This window comes from Brachyistius frenatus, unplaced genomic scaffold, assembly GCF_029030835.1.
Source record: "Brachyistius frenatus isolate BFR_SWC_R1_liver_20210118 unplaced genomic scaffold, ASM2903083v1 Contig_79, whole genome shotgun sequence".
Taxonomy (NCBI): Eukaryota; Metazoa; Chordata; class Actinopteri; family Embiotocidae; genus Brachyistius; species Brachyistius frenatus.
Window position 1 is genome coordinate 1,162,501 of NW_027210678.1, and position 21,439 is coordinate 1,183,939.

The 21,439-nt window shown below is 46.0% G+C and overlaps 1 protein-coding gene across 6 annotated transcripts in view; it reads right to left on the reverse strand.

Moving 5' to 3' along the window:
• pard3ab (par-3 family cell polarity regulator alpha, b) overlaps positions 1-21,439 on the reverse strand; it is a 197,666-nt gene that overhangs the window by 97,469 nt on the left and 78,758 nt on the right. For 4 of the 6 annotated variants that reach the window (XR_011311336.1, XM_069708917.1, XM_069708913.1 and 1 more), the window contains exons 6-12: positions 13,433-13,524; positions 10,946-11,029; positions 8,754-8,879; positions 6,489-6,892; positions 3,539-3,678; positions 2,898-3,026; positions 105-140 (exon numbers count right to left, since the gene is read on the reverse strand). Coding sequence is in view for 5 of the 6 variants with exons in the window: in XM_069708917.1 (XP_069565018.1) it covers positions 105-140; positions 2,898-3,026; positions 3,539-3,678; positions 6,489-6,892; positions 8,754-8,879; positions 10,946-11,029; positions 13,433-13,524 (1,011 nt within the window). In the remaining variant the exon portion in view is untranslated. The remainder of the gene's footprint in view (positions 1-104; positions 141-2,897; positions 3,027-3,538; positions 3,679-6,488; positions 6,893-8,753; positions 8,880-10,945; positions 11,030-13,432; positions 13,525-21,439) is intronic. The other 2 variants (XM_069708915.1, XM_069708916.1) reach the window with 2 other exon arrangements.

Genomic DNA, 21,439 nt, shown 5'->3' on the forward strand with positions numbered 1-21,439 from the left:
CTGCAGCCGGTTCGCTGCGTTTCCGTGCAGCGGGGAGCTGTTATAAAGGTGGAGGAGGAGGTTCGGGTTTGTAACTACGGGCTAGTGTCGGGGTGGAGGCTTACCAAATCTCGGGGGCACTGCATCTGGGGCTCGGCGGTCTAGAGGACGGAGGGGGAGGGGGGAGGGGGGAGGAGAGGGGAAGGGGGGGGGGGGGCAGAAGAAACCAAAAAGTTATCAAGCAAAACATATTTATTCACAGAAACTGAAAAATGTGACGACAGGAGAAGCTGTGGGAGGATGAGGATGTGAAGGTGATGGAGCTCAGCAGACGGAGGAGCAGTGGCTGCTGGGTAATTTCCACCTCGTCCTCTCACTGTTCTGCCTCTACGAAACCCACAGAGAGGATTTCGGTTGATCCCAATCGCTTTGACATGAGCGAGCGCTCAGTAGTCATCTTTTAAAAAAAAAAAACAGGAAGTTATGAAAAAAAAGAAAAAAATTTGCAAATGAGAAACTTGAGTGTCCGTCATTTTTCCATCGTTACACATTAAATCTCATCTTCGGCTCTTTGGGGGGAAAAAACTATTTGGGAAAATAGAAAACGATTTAAATGACATTTGTATTCACAGCTGATTACTAAGTGTAGTTTTCTCTGGAACTAAACATCATTTAAAGATGAAATGTTGAAGGTCTTTTTGAGCCTTAATGTGGTTTTATGCGGATTAGTGCATTAATGAAACCTGAATAGCTTTTAAAATCTCTTTATCAGACTATTTTCATATATTCGTACCTGCTCAGGTGTGTTCCACCTGCAGTAATAAAACAGCTGCTGACTTTGTGTTTTTCATTACTCTGCATTAGCTTTCATTCATTAAACTTAATAACGGACATTTTGAATCCAAACAAGCTCAGAAAATCCAGTTTGTTTACTCTTAAAATCCAGTTTGTTTACTCTTAAAATCCAGTTTGTTTACTCTTCAAATCCAGTTTGTTTACTCTTCAAATCCAGTTTTGTTTACTCTTAAAATCCAGTTTGTTTACTCTTCAAATCCAGTTTGTTTACTCTTAAAATCCAGTTTGTTTACTCTTCAAATCCAGTTTTGTTTACTCTTCAAATCCAGTTTTGTTTACTCTTAAAATCCAGTTTGTTTACTCTTCAAATCCAGTTTTGTTTACTCTTCAAATCCAGTTTGTTTACTCTTAAAATCCAGTTTGTTTACTCTTCAAATCCAGTTTTGTTTACTCTTCAAATCCAGTTTTGTTTACTCTTAAAATCCAGTTTGTTTACTCTTCAAATCCAGTTTTGTTTACTCTTCAAATCCAGTTTGTTTACTCTTCAAATCCAGTTTGTTTACTCTTCAAATCCAGTTTTGTTTACTCTTAAAATCCAGTTTGTTTACTCTTCAAATCCAGTTTTGTTTACTCTTCAAATCCAGTTTGTTTACTCTTCAAATCCAGTTTTGTTTACTCTTCAAATCCAGTTTGTTTACTCTTCAAATCCAGTTTTCCTCATTATTTTAGCTTCATTTATCCATGCAGTTATGTGCTGCCGTTATATTTCTGTTAACTGGCTGCTGTTGCGTCTCTATGAGCTCTGAGACCCGTAATAGAGTTGAGCTGCTCGTTCGGTGCGTTGGACCTCGTCTCCCCGGGGTGCCGTTCTCTTCCCACTTTCTCCGTCTGATAAACACAGATCAAATAAATCCTGCCGTCCAACGAGCAGCTCTGCAGCGTCAGACGGACTCGGCTCTAATCTAAAGATGAGAATCGACCGGCGAGGCAGCTCCGCTCGTCTAACTCGGCCCGCGGCGACAGCCGGCCGACGGCCTCATCTGCATCCCCGCTGTGATAATTGCCACCAATCCGCCGTTTGATTGACACCACTTTCCGGCGAATGGCTGTTTGTGCCTCTAATGGAGGAGAGGCCGTTTTTACGACGGTGCAGGGAGGGATTTAGGGCCGTTCGCCGCTGTAACTCACGCTGGTACTCAATAAGTCGGGTGTTAGAGCCGGCTAGTGGAGCTGCAGAGATAGCAGAGAATCATCCAGTAAACACCGGCGTGATTTAAAGCTCGCCTGCAGCCTCGGCCGGTCGCCCTTCTGCACGCTCAAAAGAAGAAAGAAGAAAAAAGAAAAAGCAGCGGAGCCTTGTTTTCGTCTCGCCCATTAAGAGCTCACACTTCTTAATCAAACAAGTTTGAGTCGACTCCAAACACATCAAAACCGTTTTCTGCTGCGCAGATGATGAAGTGGAACATCTGGCTTCGTGGAGAAACACGACCTCCACGAGAGAACCGTCGGAACAAAACCACATTAAACTGAATTAGCATCAGCTCGCATGAATCATGGAAGTTGCGAGTGGCATCTGCCCAGACGGAGTGACAGCAGCACACCCCCCTCCACCCCCCACCCCCACCCACACACACTCAGAGGTGAACTGTTGCTTGTATGGTGTAATATGGCTGATTGATATTCAAGCCAAGCGTGTTTCTTTTCTTTCTCCACCCTCGGCCTGCTACCTGCTCCACCTCTGTCCTACCTGCTCCACCTCTGTCTGTCCAACCCCACATCCATCAATCCAAGACACAGCCAGAGAGAGATGGAGACACGGACACAGGGAAGGGTTAGCTAACAAAGGCCGGGAAGAACGAGGATGAAAGGAGGCGGGAGGGGAGGAGGAGGAGGAGGAGGGGGGTGAGAGATGAAGAAAGACTGAAGGAAAAGGAAGATGGAGGTGAAGAGAGAAGATGGAGCTTTTCAGGTTTCCTTGGAGGAGGTGTGTGTGTGTGTGTGTGTGTGTGTGTGTGTGTGTGTGTGTGTGTGTGTGTGTGTGTGTGTGTGTGTGTGTGTGTGTGTGTGTGTGTGTCATGATGTGAGATGAGGAGTCGAAGGAGGTGCAGAGATAACAGACGTACCGCTTCCCGTGGCAGGAAGGTTTCCTCCTGGCGTAACACCAGCAGGAACACGGCTCCGCCCATGGGCGTGGCCCGGAGCAGCGACACCACCTCCTCCTGGGTCCGCCCATTCAGGTCCACGCCGTTCACCTGAACCACAAAACGCCACCATTCGGTTTCATGTCTTCACTTTATATTCTTTGGAAATATTCAAACTGTTTGATTTTTTTTTTCTTATTTTGATGTTTTAAACCAGAAAGAAAAAAAAAGCAGCAGAACTTCACATTTGATTTGATCAAAGTTGCAGGCGTTTTTGTTTTTTTTCTAATTTGTTGAGCTGATCAACGTTTCAGTTCAAACAGTTTGAAAATGAGAAAAACATGAGGATAAAAGGATTCAAAGTTTTTGTGGAATAAGCGCCGCTCAGTGTAAATCCTTTATGCAAAGTGGGATGATGCAACTTCAAAAAGCCGCTCTGCGTTCGCTGCACGAGATACAGAATGAAAACACGGCGCTTTGATTTCATCACAGGACGCACGGTTTCAGTTTTTAAAACAGTTGCTTTAAAATGAATTCGTTGGGATTTAATACGTCCAGACGGCCGGTGTGCGTTCGACACGTATTTCATTCTGACGTTCGGTCTGCGCCGCTGCGAGCGTCACCTCCAGCAGCCGGTCTCCGGCCTTCAGGCGGCCATCTTGGATGGCGGCTCCCCGAGGCAGGATGTTCTTCACGTAGATGGGCGCCGAGCCTCCGATGGGAACGTCCCGCGACGTTATGCTGAAGCCGAGTCCCTCGGGACCTGCGGGAGGAAAAAGGGAAGAAGGGTCAGCTGGTTCTCCTGGATCACATACGTGAAGATATTTGAGGATTGTTTAATGAAGAGGCCGGAGGGACATTTCATGTTCATTATTTATCTAATCAGCGGCTCAAGTTTTTATTAGAAAACCTTCATATGTGGGTTTTCCTGCAGGGTCGTACAGCAGAGGAGGCCGGACCGACCGTCAGGGAGACGTTCAGGCCGTCAATCAAGACAGATCGCACACAAACTACTTCTTCTCACGTAGAAAAACTGCTTTCTGGATTTATGACCTAAACGGCAGCTCAAGTGTTTCAGAATAAATAATTCCATTCGGCATCAATAAGTGAGGCTGCTGTTGAATCCCGGATGAAGTAACTCCTACATTTGTTTTCAGGAATTAGTCAGTAACACGTCACAACGTAGACGGTGACGCTCTGAAATCGGCGCTTACAACCGGGAATGTTTGACTTCACGTCAGTTTACCTTCGTGCATTCTTTAAGTGTTGATGGATGACGGTGTTCACCTGTGACAGGTGGATATCTTATTCGGTGTGTTGAACTGCATCTCTTTCACAGATCTTTCATGTCTACATCTCCTCCAGCAGTTGGTAGCGCCACCTGCCTGCAGAGAGAGTAATGACGCTGCTCCTGGTGTTTCCTGTGACCTGGACTTCTGTCTGTAATATCCTTCGATGCCGCGGATCCGTCTGAGTTTATTAATCCACGCTGACGTGAGCGGATGTGATTTAGCTTCCAGAGAGAATCGTTACGAAGCGTTAAGAAACCGCCGTCTGATATCAGCCGCGTTCACAACACACCAAACAAACAAACAATTTCCTCTTATGAGGCGACTTAAACTCAGGAAATGAAGAGAAATCCTGCATCCTGTCAGCACGCAGCTGTACCAGGTTTATGAAGAGGTAATTAAAGCGGGATATATCGGGAGGAAAAGTGACTGCGTTTAAAACCTGAAGACTTTAATACTTTAACTGAAGCCAGAAACTGAAAAACATCGTGTGCTATTAACATCTTAAGAAGCTCCTCCTGCACAGACATCACGTCCGACAGCCGGGGTCAAGTGACTGCAGGCATGTTCTCCAGAGAGCTTCGGAAAGGAACCGTTTCAAGTGACAATATGTGTAAACCCAGTTAATATAAGAACAATAAGGAGCCTCGTTGCTGTATCAGAGTAACGGCCTTAATCCTCGCTGCCTGTCTGACTGAGCTGATGCAACAGAACAGCACAACACTTTCTGTTTCCTCTTCCTAATCCGCTGCATTGATGAGCCAATCAACTTCCCGCAGGCAGCAGAGGTGCAGAATTATGCTCACCGGTAAATGCCTGTCGAGTTCCCGGCTTTTAAAAAGGGAGGAGGATCTTTAAAACTCCCATTAGCTTGATTAAGACATACCTAAGCAATTTCCTGTGCAGAATGGGATTCTCTGATTGATTTTGATACTTGCCGAGGTTTTTTTTTTTTTTTATGTGGAGGAGCGCCGGCGTCTGATTCGAGCACATAAACAATGCGGGGAGTTTAATCTGCGCTCAAAGCCGCGGGCTTAAAGTCGGCACTCAAAACAAAACAGATGAGCCAAAACGGCCCTCTCGGGAATCGCTGGTAATCCCGGCGAGTGTCTGCTCCAACGACGGCAAACGAAAAGGTGGGACGAGGAGAGAGAGATAACATCTTTGACTGTGAGCACAGCAGAGCTCCGATTTTGTAAAGCAAGCAGGAGGACGAGAGGAAACATCTCCCAGCGTCCGACGAGCAGCTGGCCGTTTTGAAGGTCTTATGTTCTGGCTTCGTCCCAGTCCGACCACACGGCGAGACCTTCGGCGGGCGTGCGGTGCGGCCGCCGTCCGACTTCCCGCCGCGGCGTTTAACGGTGTCGCGGAGACCGGCGGCTGCTTAGCGACGAGCTCCGCGGCCCCGAGACCTGGCGGCGACACCTGCAATCCCGCTGGCAGAGGTTTGCACCACCTGCTCCAGCTGTCAGTCAAAGTCTCCACCGAGGAGGTTCGACCCCGCATCGTTATTCTGCTGCGTGTTCCCGCCACCGGATCCGGTTCGGTTCCGCCGCCCGCTGTTCACCAACTTGTTGGCGTGTTTTTGAGACGGTTACATCAGCGTTCCCGTTCTGCACGCTTGTGCGCTTTTATCTCAACAAAATGTTCCTTCTCTTGTTTTTGATGTGTTTGTTCAGTTGAAATATGAAGGCGAAGAAAATACATAAATGCAATGCATGAAGGGAGACTTTCATGGCCCCTCTGGAAAGAATCAAGATGATGCTTCAAAAACAAAATGATGTAATACATCATGTCGGGAACGAGACCACTTTGTTTTTCCTGCAATAACAACATTTTAAACTTCTCTGATCATAGAAGTTTAAAATGTCTTTCAAGGTTTGAAACACAGAAAGCTGAAGGATGAGTGCACCGCAAACCTGGAACAGAATACCTGCAGGAAATCTCACGTTCGCAATAATTAACGCAGATTCAAGCAATATTTGCAGGAGCTTAAAATTGGTTTTAATTCCCGCAATTTTTTTCTGCAAAACAAGCCGTCAGCAGAATCTGTGCTGAAAGTATTAACGTCATAAAGTAAATCTTTTTAAATAAAACCGGCTTCGTGAAGGAAAGGAACTCCTCGTTTCCAGTCAGAACGACTCTGCTCCTGTTTTCATCACCAAATAAAACAAAACAAATCTCATTTTTCAAATTCCCACAATTTTAAGCTAAAAACTCACTTAAAAATCAAAGATTTCTGATTGCAACAATCACAAAAACCCTCCGAGTTCAGACTTCTCACCTTTCTTCAGCTGGATGTTGAGCTTCCTCCCCACTTTTTTTGTGAAACCTCCCGTCGGGGTGGAGTTCATCCCCCTCTGCGGCGAGTGGGTGTGGCCTAACGGGGGCTTGGCTGCAGAGACGGCCGGGTGTGTGAGAGGCGGGCAGCCGTCCGTCGGGTCGGGGTGGGGTAGGGGGTGGGGTAGGGGGTGCGACTGGGAGCCGTGCCGGGACATCCTCTGCGGCGTGTGGTCGACGGCGGACACGGTGCTGCCGCTCAGCGAGTTGGGGCTGAAGCGTCCCGAGGCGTACGCCGGGTTCCTCTCGGCGTGGGACAGCTGCTCGTAGTGGGTCTTCATGGACGACGGCACCACGTGGAACATGATGACCGGAGAACGCATGGCCTGCCGGAACATGTTCTGGGCTCTGGGACGGAGACAGAGGGAGGAAGGTGGAGACCAGAGGAAGTCCATTATCCCACTGACCGGATTCATCCAGAGTTAATCAGATGCAACACACACACACACACACACACACACACACACACACACACACACACACACACACACACACACACACACACACACACACACACACACACACACACACACACACACACACAGCCGTGCAATATCTAAGATCCATCTTCGCCCACCTGAACACCGACATGTTAATTAATACTTATTGCCAGCGTGAGCGGCTCTAAAAAGGAGACGATCCTCCCCGACAGCTCCGTCTCATAATCTCCTCATTTGGCTGCAGATGAAGGAGACCCCGATCCGCCGGGTCGTTTGCACCAAATCCTCTTTTAAAAGCCCTTCGGTGCGAGCCGGTGTACAGCAGGTGTGAACGGAAACTCATGTCTGCTGTCTGCGGCCTGTAAAAGCGCCTCGTTAGCGCCACCTGTTTCAATAAAGCACACTTCTTCCTCCTCCTCCAACTCCTGACAGCTGAACGGACGTTTGGGGGTTTTCGTGGCCGATCCTCAGGATCCACAACCGAAACCCGGATCACTGAGGAATTTCTTTGTGAAATTCCCGGCCCGTTTTCTCAGCCACGGCCGGCGTTCCCGGAGAACGGTCGTGTCACGGCATCTTTACGATTTCAGGCCAGACGAGATGTAATCTGCTCCCTTATAAAAACACTGTTAAATAACCAGAGCAACTGGTAACGACATGTATGGAAGCCTTGTTCCCTTCACATAACTCACGGCTCCGACAGCCTGTGGTTAACAAAAGAGGACTGGTTCAGATAAACTTCACAAACCCAAACAGACAGTTCTGGTTTAAGTGAACTTCTGTTTTGCTAAATTTTTGTCTTCCAAAGAAACATTTCCTGTGAAAAAATAGTAAACAGCATCTTCTTTGGTTCCTCCAGAATACAATGACGGTGTTTCGAGATATTTCTACTGAAGTCAAATTTAAAATATCTGTTTGGCAAAATACCGCGACAAATACATGTCAAATTACGGATGTTTTGGATAGTTTGGGACACGAATTTCGAATATTCGTTATAATCTACAAAACGTTTTTCCGGTGCCTCGTTGCACTGCGTTACTCCCGTCAGAAGGTGGCGGTAATGCGCCTAAAAGCTGTTTTCCATGAAGTAGCTTTCAGGGCTCCAGAGTTTTGCAGGTAAAAAGTTCCCGGTATTAGATGTCTGGAAACTGGAAGCCTCAGAAAGTTCTGTGTGGAACTCCGTCAGAACATAAATAATAATGATGTGGAGGCAAAAACCTTCGATTAAAAATCTGATAGTGAATTTCGAATAGCAGCTTTGCTTGAATCTCTGGTTTCTGTGTCCATAATACATTTTTTTGAATTCCTACATTTCCATTGACTCCCATGTTGCATCCTTTGGGAGAGTAATGCATCATCATTAAGTACCTGTATGAGGTCATTGTGTGGGTGGAGCTTTACATTTAGAAAACATACATGTATCAAAACGTATTGAATTAAAACACATGAATGCATCGCTGCATTTCGGAGTAAACAGAAGGTGAAGCATGCATCACACAGGATCTGGAAGAAGGAGGTTTGGTTAGGAGGAGGCCGAAGAACACAAGCAGTGAGTGTTAGCGGCGTTGTTCCTGTTACTCTCAGCAGGAGCAGAGAGGAGAGCTGGTTGTGAATGGAAGAGGGAGGAGGGCAGTTAACGAGGGAGAGCTTAGCTTAGCACGCTGACAGGCAGCAGAGGAGCCTGCGAGGCAGAGAGGAGGGTAAAAAAAACACAGAGTTTAGGACCGGAAGGAGGGAAGTCCAGGGAGCAGCGGAGCTCAGCGGCTTACTGTTCGAATCGGATGTTTCTCAGGTCTCCGTTATTGATCCGGACGATGCAGTCGTTCTCCTGGAACAGGGTCTGCTGCTCCGCCTTGCCGCCTCGCTCCAGACGCTTGACCAACAAGCCAAGAGTCCTGAAACAGGTCAGAAGGTCACGTCAAGAGGATGCGAGCGGAGACGAGGTCCGGAGGTTCCCGTGTAGATGTTTTATAGTGTTGTCAGGAAAAGGAGGTAAAAAAAAAAAAAAAGAAGAAGGAAATAACGCGTGACTTTCCCTGCAAATAACGAGACTCCGACGAGTCTGAATGTTCGGTGACATCGTTTCTATTTTAACACCTCCTGACCTCATGATGCGGGTTTATTACGCAACCTTTTGCAGCATTTAACATGCTTCTTCTTCATCTCATTAAACTGTGGGACGACGGTGTCGTCTGCATCGGGGTGCGTTAGAGGCCACGTGTTCATTTTCCTGCATTCAAATAAACTCGGTGGCGTCGGGGTGGGAGAGGTGGGGGGGGGGGTCTATCCCCGCGGAGCACTCGAGCTGCAACGTTTGTCGCTCTGTAATCTGGCGTGACCAACTGGTTTACGAATCCCGCACCGCGGCGGCGAGAGGCTAACGTCACCTGGAAAGGACGCTCGGAGGATTAAAGAACAGAATCAGAGGAGGGAAATCAACCGCGGGCGGCGGAGACGGAGGAGACGGCGGAGACGGAGGAGACGGCGGAGACCCTAATCCGGTCCGCCTCGGTGCTTCGTCCGTGTCCGAGCGGCGTACCAGCGCGTCGCCCAGGTGAAGCGGGCTGATTTCGGGGGTGTTTAATACTCGCCCTCGCCTCGGGCTTCATAACTCAATATGAATGGGAATGTGATTACAGAGCGGGTTAGAAAAGTTCAGGAGTGGAGAAAGTTCAGAGACAATTTGGCTGATTGAATTTGAGCGAGAACACAATGTGATTTGCCGCGGAGGCCCATTTCTCTGATGAAAGCCGTCTTGATCTTGGTGCGACGCCCAAACTGACGTTTCCCCAATAAAAAGAAAAGTGTATTATAAATGTGCTTTTAGGTTGATTAAGTCGGGCCGAGAGAGAAAAGAGTGAGACGATCTTGATTTTTCAATAAAGTGCAGCAGAGAGTTTGGAGTCGGTGTTTGTGAGTCGCGCATAAAGCTGCAGCTGGCCGGCGGCAGGAAGTATCTCGGCTTTATAAAAATAATATTAAATATGAGACGAAGCTGAACCTGGCCGAAAAACTTTCTCCGAGGTTTGAAAACGAAGCTTCACTCCGAACGCCACACCTCTCCGGTTAGATTCAAACCAGACGGGAAATTCTTCTAATTCCTTCACAGCTTTGTTCCATGTGTGTGTTGTATAGATGTGTGTGTGTGTGTGTGTGTGTGTGTGTGTGTGTGTGTGTGTGTGTGTGTGTGTGTGTGTGTGTGTGTGTGTGTGTGTGTATTGTGAGCACTGCTCTGTGTTTTCTTTGAATTGTGTAAAGCTGATGTGACAGCAACCACATGGAGAGAAATATGACGGTCACCTGCAAACCCTAAACAACAATGATTGATCGCTATAAACTGGCAAATGGTTTCATGATGCTGTGTGTGTGTGTGTGTGTGTGTGTGTGTGTGTGTGTGTGTGTGTGTGTGTGTGTGTGTGTGTGTGTGTGTGTGTGTGTGTGTGTGTGTGTGTGTGTGTGTGTGTGAGTTGATGCAACACACTTCAAAGCCCCAAATTAACACACTTAAAAACATAAAATGTAACAAAAACACATTTCTTTAATGAGTCTACAATAAATCTGACGAGTCTTCAGCTAAATAGAATAAGTGGGGAATTTTATTTTTCTTTTAAAAAAACCTTTAGAACCGCAGGTATGAAAAACATTAAAACTAGAAGTGAAAAGCTTAAAAAAAAAAGACCAATTGTTCTCTGAATAAACACAGTCAGTAAAAGTAAATGAACTTATAACAGGAACAGTTTTTAATAAAGGATATGCAGTTTTTCTTTTTATAAAATAATTATTTTCGAATCATTTTGTACGATTCACTCTTTAAACACATCTGTAGCTGATTTTAATATATTTTTTAAAGTGTTTAAGTTCTTAAGAGATGAATTTTAAAGCATTTAAAGGTCTTTTTTTTCTGTGTCCCCTCCTTGTGGACACTGTCCTCCTGTCTGTCTGTCCAGTATATATAGTTTACCTGCGGTCTCTGCCACTGAAAGGCACCACGTGGATCCCCAGCGGCCCACCGTCGTTTGACACCTCCACCAGTTTGACAATGTCTCTGGGAGACAGACGGTCGGATGGACGGACGGATGGTTAGAGGGAAGGGGGGGGGGGAGGTGACACCATGTGGGTAAAAACAAAAAACAGGAAGTGAGGCAAAGAAACAAATAAATCATGTGATGACAACAACAACAGAGAGGTGGAAATACAGAAATAAAAGCAGAAGGTGTTCGAGGAGACAAACAGAAAATATAATAAAACAGAGTGATCCAAATAAATCAGACACGCGTGAGGGGAACACACACACACACACACACACACACACACACACACACACACACACACACACACACACACACACACACACACACACACACACACTGAGTCTCAGCGTGCGTCTGAATACTTTGTGCTTTACTTTATAATCTGACGGCGTTGTTCATATCTGAAGAGCAAAACTGACCTTTTAAAGCTGGAATTATGAAGCGTGACACCGGACGCCTGTTCGGACATCAACATTAGTGTTTCTTTCTGCTTGTAGTCGAACCAACAGCAAAGTAAATATAAACATCAAAAAGATGAATATATCTTCTTCTGCTCTGTTAGAAAACCTCTGAAATGTTCAGAGAAAAATAAAGAAAGTCCTTCTGACAGGACGTTGAGCTACGTTCACCCAAAACATCCAGAAAATGTGTTTCTCTGCAGAACAAAGTCGCGCTAGTTTTTCGGTTTCTGTGCTCGGCTGAAGTCTGCTTGATTAAGGGAGGGGGCGGAGCCTCAAGGACAGGTGAACGTTAAAAGAGTTGATGGATAAAAGATATTAATGGACGAACCTCCAAGTCAAACTGTCAATCAAACCACAACATCGGCTTTTATAAAACGCACCATCCATCATCCATCCATCCATCCATCCATCCATCCATCCATCCATCCATCCATCCATCCATCCATCCATCATCCATCATCCATCATCCATCATCATCCATCCATCATCCATCCATCCATCCATCCATCCATCCATCCATCCATCCATCCATCATCCATCATCATCCATCATCCATCCATCCATTCATCATCCATCCATCCATCATCCATCCATCATCCATCCATCCATCATCCATCTATCCATCCATCCATCCATCCATCATCCATCCATCCATCATCCATCCATCATCCATCATCCATCCATCCATCATCCATCCATCCATCCACCCATCCACCCATTATCCATCCACCCATCATCCATCCATCCATCATCCATCATCCTCTGCCAGGCTGTCCACCGACGGGGAAACACCGATCTGAACTGTGAAGACACGTCGTCGGAGCAGGTTTGATGTCGTCCAGCGGACGTGCAGATGAAAAGCACCGCAAACCAAAACCGTTCAAACAAAGTTGTTCAAAGAGTTCACAGGAGATTCGTCTTTCATGTCTGGAGGGCGGAAGATGAGCGAAGCGACAGGACGGAGCTAATAATGGGAGACAGAATTAAATGCGAGCTTCATCCTCCACTCAGACGGGTGAATTTCCGCCGAAGCCGTGTGCTGTATGTAAATACGCCGCTGACGCTCTCTGACCCTCTAAAAGCAGAAAACAGTCGCAGCTATTTGTTTCTCTGCCAAACGTCTCGTATATTTCACAAGACGCCACGTCTGATCCGCTCCCGGCTCTCCGACACAATGACTGTGATTAGCTCGGGGAGAGCGGGGCCCATCGTTGACAGCGAAGAGGCGGGAGAAGCTGCGGTCGGCGGGAAAAATCAGAGGAATAATAATAATAATAATAAAGCCGTACCTGCATATTAAACTGGAAGCATGCAAACGGAGCAAAAATAACACAACAAAACAGAGTTGTTAATAACAGGCGCTGAGCGGGTTGGTGCGTGGGAGAGCTCTCCGACGGCGAGGCGACCATCACTCTGCTCCCACTGAACACAATTATGGAAATCAGGAGAGCGGCACGGAAAATGAGATTTTCCACAAACAAACCTGGACGTCGGTACAGAAGCTGCCGGGCGACATTTTAAAGAGCTCGACGTGAAGACGAGGAGGTGACAGCTGATGAAAGTTTTTTACTTTTGGTCATTAATCTGATCAATAACACGGCGACCAGGTTGATTGCAGAGATCTGAAGATGGTGTCGTGTTATTTGTTGGAGAACCGGAGTTGCCCATGCTCGTGTCAATAATCTGCATTTCAATTGCTTTAATTCAATAAAGTTAACAAGAAAATTTGCGGTAACTTCGAATCAATTAATTCATCTCAAATGTAATTAAACTCAAATTCGACCATTCTAGTAGTTTGTATCGTCTCTCCTGAATCATCCGCTTTAAACCTTCAAACACTCAAAACATGTCAATGAATTTCTGCAGTCAAAGTCCTTCAAATTCATCAGTGGTCACCCGTCTCTCTCCTGTGAGTTGATGATGGATTATTGATTATCAGTGATATCAGAGACTTACTCTAGCGACCTGACAGGCGTGTGGTCCACGCAGGAGTCGGCTCGGCCGACCGGCTCGATCCTCCCGTTCTCCTCCTCTCGGGCCTCGTCCTCCTAAAAACAAAAACGGGAGCAGAGGAAGAGCAGGAAGTGAGTGACGTGGTCATGTGATACGAGAAAGCTTTTTGTCTCTTTCACAATAAAAGAAATGATTCCAAAGTAAAAAAAAAAAAAAAAAAACCGGCAGCACATTTCTTTTAGGTCGGTAATGTCGTCCTGTTGACCGCGACTCGGCCATTAATCGCGTCAGAACGCTTGTTGCACTTCGTCCAATCAGAACGCACGCAGGACGAGCATCATGCATCCTGCAGCAGGTTTCAGAGACACCCAGCTCTTTCTTTCTGACGCCTCAAGGTTCGTTCCCGGCGTCCAACTTCCCCTCACTTGTTTCTCGACTTCCTGTCAGCGCGTAGACCAGCTAAAATCCGTTAAATTAAAATAAAGTACGGCTCGCCTGTTTAAAAAAAGAAGTAGGCTGCACACCTGATGAGTCCAGGAGGAGCAGACGGGCGGAGGTCGTCCACACGAATAAAAATACATCCCTTAAAAAAAACCTCCCTTCTTCAAAATGACATCCTTTGTTCTCCTCTTGTATTAACTGTGTGTCTGTTTGAACAGCTGAAGTTGAGACTGATGGCACGTATACACACACACACACACACACACACACACACACACACACACACACACACACACACACACACACACACACACACACACACACGTACACACACACACACACACACACACACACACACACACACACACACACACACACACACACACACACACACACACACACACACACACGGAAAGAGCAAAGAGGAGAAAACTGAGAAGCAGAGAAAGAAGGTCATTAAATTTTCAGGGCGACACCGGAGAGGAGAGACGACCGGCGGCAGCATCAGGCCTCCCCGGCAACTCGCCTCATCAGTATGAAAATGAGCCTGCCGTTACCGTGGCTGCCGTACGGTTGCCATGACACTTTGGGTGCCCGGAGGACACGCAGCTACAGGGCAGTGTGAGGCGGCGAGCGGAGACTTCTCATTTTAATTTAGGAGTCGACTCCTGCGACGGTCACACTGGAAACTAAACCACAGCTGATGTGAGAAAGGAAGTGTGTGTGTGTGTGTGTGTGTGTGTGTGTGTGTGTGTGTGTGTGTGTGTGTGTGTGTGTGTGTGTGTGTGTGTGTGTGTGTGTGTGTTTTAAATGATAGGGTTTCACATTTTAATGTTCCTCTGTAAATTGTTAGCGATGCTTCCCAGCTGACAAACTGCTCTGTGGTTAAAGATGAATCATCAAAGTTTGCTCAAGTCATCAGTTATGTTTCTTATCACAGTATTTTTATTTAAATAACCTTCTGATGATAATATTTAAATTTTGAGGATTTGAATGTCTTTTATTTGACTTTACACATATTTTTTCTGTCTTTTGTTTCTTCAAGTCTTCAAATCAAATCATGACCCCCAAAGTAATTAAAATGAATGAGAAGAAAGACTATAATGAAGATTATTTTTCCCAGACAAACATTTGCAAGACTTCCTGCTGACTGGAGCAGTTTGATTGACAGCTGAAAGAATCAACTTTTACTTCAGCTTCCTCCTTCAGAGACGCTACTCCGTCCGACCGCAGCACCGGGACGTCGCCCATTCCCGTTCCTGGGAGCGGGCCGGGCGAGAACAGAGATGGATCGCCCCATTAATAATTCATGGTTGAGTCGGGGGGGTTAATGGCTGGCAGGCAGACAGACGGGCAGACGGGCAGGTACGATGGCGGACGGCGTGGTTTCCAGCCGAGTCATTGTTTGTTTCCTGGATGTGAGGAGGCAGAGAGGAAGGCGGGCAGTTTTCAGGTCCCGGGGCTCATTAAAGATTAATGGAAGAATCCATCGGGGCCTGTCCTCTATATCTCTCACACTAAATGAAGTGGTCTGCACCCAGTGTGTGTGTGTGTGTGTGTGTGTGTGTGTGTGTGTGTGTGTGTGTGTGTGTGTGTGTGTGTCTGTGACCTACACTTTAATGAAGTGTTGCCCACTCCCCTTTTCTTGCCGCTCTGACCGCAGTGTCACTGGCACACTGATGGGGATGCAGGGATGAAGAGGAGTGAGGAAGAGGAGGGAGACGACATGAAAACATTTTGACGTGGAGTGAATGTTAAATGTGACAGTGAGTGTAAATGTTTAAAATCAGCAGCAGCATTTACAGCCATTAAAATGTTCAAAACCCGGATGTTTAAAAATGAATGGCGACTCCTCTGCAGCGTTGTGATATGAAAGGTTCTTTTAGATCAGATGCTAAATCTGCCCTTCAGATTGACAACCTCTTGACAGGAAGTGATTCGAGCTGAGAAACGCTGACTGCTGATGGCTCCAATTAAGTTGAGTCCACTTAAAAAAAAAACAAAAAAAAAACACCATCGCATGAAGTGAGTCGTCACGTCGAGCGAGTTTAGCACCGACAAATCAACATCAGGAGCTGAGGGAAGTCACTCTGGAAACTGGCATGTTTTTTATGTTTAGTAAATGTTGATTCATTTTACTAGTTCGGAGCGGTTTGGAGCAGGAAGTGACCATATTTGGACGAGCTGGGGGAGGAGCCAGAGGTGGATCTGACCGATCTGATTGGAAACCTGACGATACTACGTCCCGCCCACCGATCGCTGTAACCTGACTGCACCACAGGCCTGTCAATCAAACAGACACGCCCCCAAAAACAGGTCTTCTTGAATCTTCTTTTCTAATGAATGAGGGATTATTTTCAGATGGACCTCCAGAAAACTAAGAAGAAGGAGTGACTTTAGCTAACAACACCGAGATAACTGATGGACACATTTTATTCACTTTGGATTTGATGAGAGAAGTTGAATGGGAGTCTATGGAGCCGGAGGCTTTTTGGAGCTGACCTCTAGTGGCACTCGCTGGTATTGCAGCTGAAGACACTTCTGGATCAGAACCATTTTACAGACCTGAAAGCTATGAACACTTTTATATCCAGTCTGTGGTTGAAGGCTTTTATCATACAGGATCAGGACTTCTACCTGTCCAGGTAGGCATGCATAGTCACAATAATGCATATTTTTTTGTTAAGTTTAAACTTGATTTGCATAAAAACAACTAGTCCTGAGTTTAACATCAAACTAAAAAGAAGCTTTTTCAACACCAGTCATGAAGGACAAATAACACACGCTGCATTTGAAACCTAATTCACACACAATGTTCACACACACACACACACACACACACACACACACACACACACACACACACACACACACACACACACACACACACACACACACACACACACACACACACACACACGTCACTGTTAACCAGTGTCTTTGTCCTCTCCTGCAGAGCCCCATATGTCCACGACCGGATGAAACACTGAAACAGAGACCATAAATTAGCCTTAACCTTTGACCTCCAACCTGAAAACCACCAGGCACCATCTGTGCCTGAGACAGACAAACGACAAGACGGAGCTGGAATCAAACTGCGGATCTCCAGACAGTCGAGAGAACAAGTATCAGTGTGACTCCGGTTCAACGCTGCTGCTGCCAGATTCTGTTTCTGTCTCTTTCCCGAAAAAACCAAAACAACCTTCGGACAGTGAAGATGATGAAGCATCAAACACTGAAAGAAGCAGCGACTCCATCAACAGAAGAGTCCCGGGAGAAACAGCACAGGTTGGATTCATGTTTGACATCACAACAACGCAGACTCACAGATTACCAAAAATACCACCGAAAAAACAAAACGAGAGCAGCAATCCTCTGACAGCTTCTGGGTCAGCGGGCGTGCGACCCTTTCAGGGGGAGGCAACACAAATAAATCACATCAGATGTCTTATTTGTCGGAGACGCCGCCGAGAATAAAGAGCATCGGTCCCCAGGAAGAGAAATCTAGTTGAACTGGTTGTGAAAGTTTGAAAGGCCGGATCGGTCCGACAGAGACACTCGGATGAATGTTGATGCTCGAGACCACAATGCACCATTAAAAGCGAGCTTTCAATTACAGTTGCCAGCACTAATTCAATTAGTCTCCTCCGAAGACACTTTGATAATGGGATCCAGACGGGCGGGACGGCGTCGTCAATAACCGGAGGATCCATCGAGCCGTTATCGGAGTTTACATCATCCCGGCGGCCTGTTGGGCTGCTGCCACGACGACGGGGCGTGTTTGTGGTTTGGTTCGATGTAAAGGACATTTAGATGTCATACAAGAAGAACAGAAAATATACGATAGAAAGCAGGAAGATATTGTTATTCTGCAGGCATTTAACTTCAGGAGATATTATCTGGATCTGTTTCTGTCTTCCAACAAACCGCGTATCCATGACGATTCAAACATTTCGTATACATCTTAAATGGTTTGTAGAACATTTACTGGATTCTCTGTGTTTTCAGTTTTGCTGAAATATTTTCCAGTATTGAGATGTGTAGGTGTGAAAGTTACACGTTTTGAAAGCGTGAAACTTACACGCACGTAAAGGTCTTGCAACAGAAGTTTTTCAGTCCAAGTACAAAATAAATATTTCGGGGTTTGGTCACATTAGTCAGAAACTACCGACGACAAGGTTCGAATCCAGGAGGTAACAACGTTTTTCTTGAGTTGTGTTTTGTTTCCAAATCGCAGCCGTGTTTATATTTAGTAACCAAAACCACGTGTTTTAGCTAAAAGTTTCATTTTCCTGTAAGTCACCAGGTTTGTCCACTAAAGGAAAACGTGTAACTTTCACGCCTCGGCAGCACAAAGCGTGGATATCTCACGCTTCGCTGCCGCGGTCCGGCGTGTCTATTTCACGCGTTGCCGTGATACCGGGTTGGTTGAAAGCATGCAGCGGGGGTGAGATGTTTTTTTCACAAATCATCACTGCAAGTCAGGATTAGTATTTTTGTTCATAACTAAAAGATGAAAATGATGCATCGGAGTGCAGTAACGGCGTGACGAGATCATCCCGGTCCTCCGTTTAGCCGCCGCGCCGACGAAGCAATGACGGAGGCTTCGGAGAATAATGAGCGCAGAAACATCCAGTCGCATTTACGTGCTTTCTTCAGATGTATGGGAAGCGCTGCAGGTGAGGAGGGCGGGCCGCGGACGCTCACACAGCTTGTTACGTGATGCACCATTTACCAAGATGAGAGTCCCGATGGAGCTGCTGCTGCTACACAGCAAAATAACAGGTAAGGGCGAGCAAACTATCCCTCTGAGAGAGAGAGAGAGAGAGCTGTGGATAATGGTGACAAGAATCACACACTCTCACACCGAGGTAGAGTCATCAGATTGAAGGCCATTATTCTGACTGACTCCGACTGTAATGGCTGCTGCTGAGAAGAGAGTATCTATATAAACAAGTCGAGGGGGAGAAGAAAGGAAATCTCTCTCTCTCCATCCTCCGACGGGTTTTTTCTGCTTCAGCTGCAGATCTCACGGCAAACGGTAACGACTCGAGAGCTTCACGTGAGCCGAGACCGAACACGTAAAGTCGAGAGGAAAAACCTTTCTACAGTATTTATGGGAAGGCACACTGTAAATAACGTATACATAATGTCGCACGATCTTTTCTGACCCGTTATGTGACATTTTTTGATCCTATCAAGTGGTGCTGAAAGGATTTTCCTTCATTATCATGTTTTAATGTGTTTTCAAACCTTGTTTTTTTTTTTCATTAAAACATTTTTGATCACAACAACAAAAAAAAAGTAAAAATCCCTCCTTGAAATCCTGGAGGAGCTTATCTCTCTTAGTGTCTCCGATGGCATCATCAGCTGCATCCTTGTCCTGTCAGATCTCTGATCCTCCTCTGATAACTGCTCTTGTCGTCCTCCTCGTCTCTCTCTCTGATTGGCCTCCAGACCGCCGGTTTATAAAACTTCAGATTCTTATCTTTGATTCGTGTTTCTCGCCCCGTCTGATCCTCAACAGGTGGATTTCATTCTTCAGGAGGAGACTCCATCTGTCCAACCCGAGCGGCTCTATTTTTAGGTGTAATTAGATTTTGGTAGCAGGTGATGAACATGGAATTACATGCTACCGTGTGCTCGGTCTCTCCCGGCAGGCTGCACCCAGAGACGGAGACGTCCTCAGGGACCTTCACCCTCCGGAGGGGGAGATATCTGCGTTTCATCTCCTCACCCTGCACCCTCCCCCAGCTGGAGGCGATCTGAGCTCCTACAGTTGCTCCGTCAAACTCAAACCGAAAAGATCAAACGTGACGAGGACAGAAAGGAGAAATGAAAGGAATGAAAATAAAAGATCCGATGTGAAGAGGTGACGGGAGGAGTGGAGAGGAAAGGCAAATCAATAGAGGGGCGCGAGGAGGAGGACAATGACGAGGGAAATAAAAAGGAAGGATTTCTAATGTCAGGCACAATGTGTCAATTTAAAAAAAAAAAAAAGGCTGAAGTTTACTTCATGCTGCTAAAGGTCACTTCCTGCTTCAAGCACAAAAAAAGCCTTTCTAACACCGAATATGTTCAGTGGAGGAAATGTCAAATAAATTCAAACAAAAAGTCACTGATGGATGTAAATGAGGTACTTTACATTTACGTGACTGTAACCGTCCGGCAGATCAATAATCATCTCGAGGTCACGTTGGTGTGACTTTTTACATGAACATTTAAACTAAAGTCTCAGTTTAACGGAAAAGCAAAGTTCTCTTGTAACCTCGTAATTACTGAATCTTTAAACGTCTCACTGCTACCAACACAATCTCTCGCATTTCTGTTAAAATACAGATATTTTTGTTCCAACAGTAGCTCAAACAAAATGTGCATGAACATTTTTGTTGAGGGTTTAAGAGCGAGAATAGCAGCGGCCATCAGTGATGTCATCATCCATCAGTGATGTCATCGTTGGTTTGTGAACATTATGAAGCTTCCAGTTCAGATTCTGTCCGTCACCATCTTTGCTGCTTCAGAGCGGTTTGGAGCAGGAAGTGACCATATTTGGACGAGCTGGGGGAGGAGCCAGCGGTGGATCTGACCGATCTGATCGGAAACCTGACGATACTACGTCCCGCCCACCGATAGCTGTAACCTGACTGCACCACAGGCCTGTCAATCAAACAGACACGCCCCCAAAACCAGGTCTTCTTGAATCTTCTTTTCTAATGAATGAGGGATTATTTTCAGATGGACCTCCAGAAAACTAAGAAGAAGGAGTGACTTTAGCTAACAACACCGAGATAACTGATGGACACATTTTATTCACTTTGGATTTGATGACAGAAGTTGAATGGGAGTCTATGGAGCCGGAGGCTTTTTGGAGCCGACCTCTAGTGGCACTCGCTGGTATTGCAGCTGAAGACACTTCTGGATCAGAACCATTTTACAGAAAAACAAACACTTTTCTGTGGTTTAATTTGACATCTTGGAGAAAATATTAGTCATGTTAGAAATAAAACTGAAAAGTTAATTAATTACAGAACAAGAAAAAAAGTCCACCATAAGGCGTTCATATCTGAAAACTGGATATTATTTTATGGACAAAAACAAAAGAAAGAGAAGACAGAATGGTTTAAATGGAGAGAAGGAGGGAACACGTTATTAATGTGTATAAAGATGACAAAAAAAATACAGGAAGGGTTACGGAGTGAAAAACAAACAACGAGGTTCACGTGAAATAATGCAGAAGGAAAGCGAGTCGGACTGAAGACGCGTTATTCACAAGGTGGCTGCAGATTAACACAGAACTGTTCATACATCTGCAAACACAAACACACATACAGGATTTATCTGGAGAGCCATTCCCACCAAAATCTCACATATAGCAGAAAAAACAAAGGGCAGAACACATGCATGCACACGTGCGCGCGCACACACACACACACACACACACACACACACTCACGCGCGCACACACACATGCACCTGTCTGACTTCAATTTAGGCTCCACAGCAGCACCTACTGGTCATTCAGTCCAAATCTACACTGATCCTGCTGCTGTGAAAGATCGGCCAGTTTTA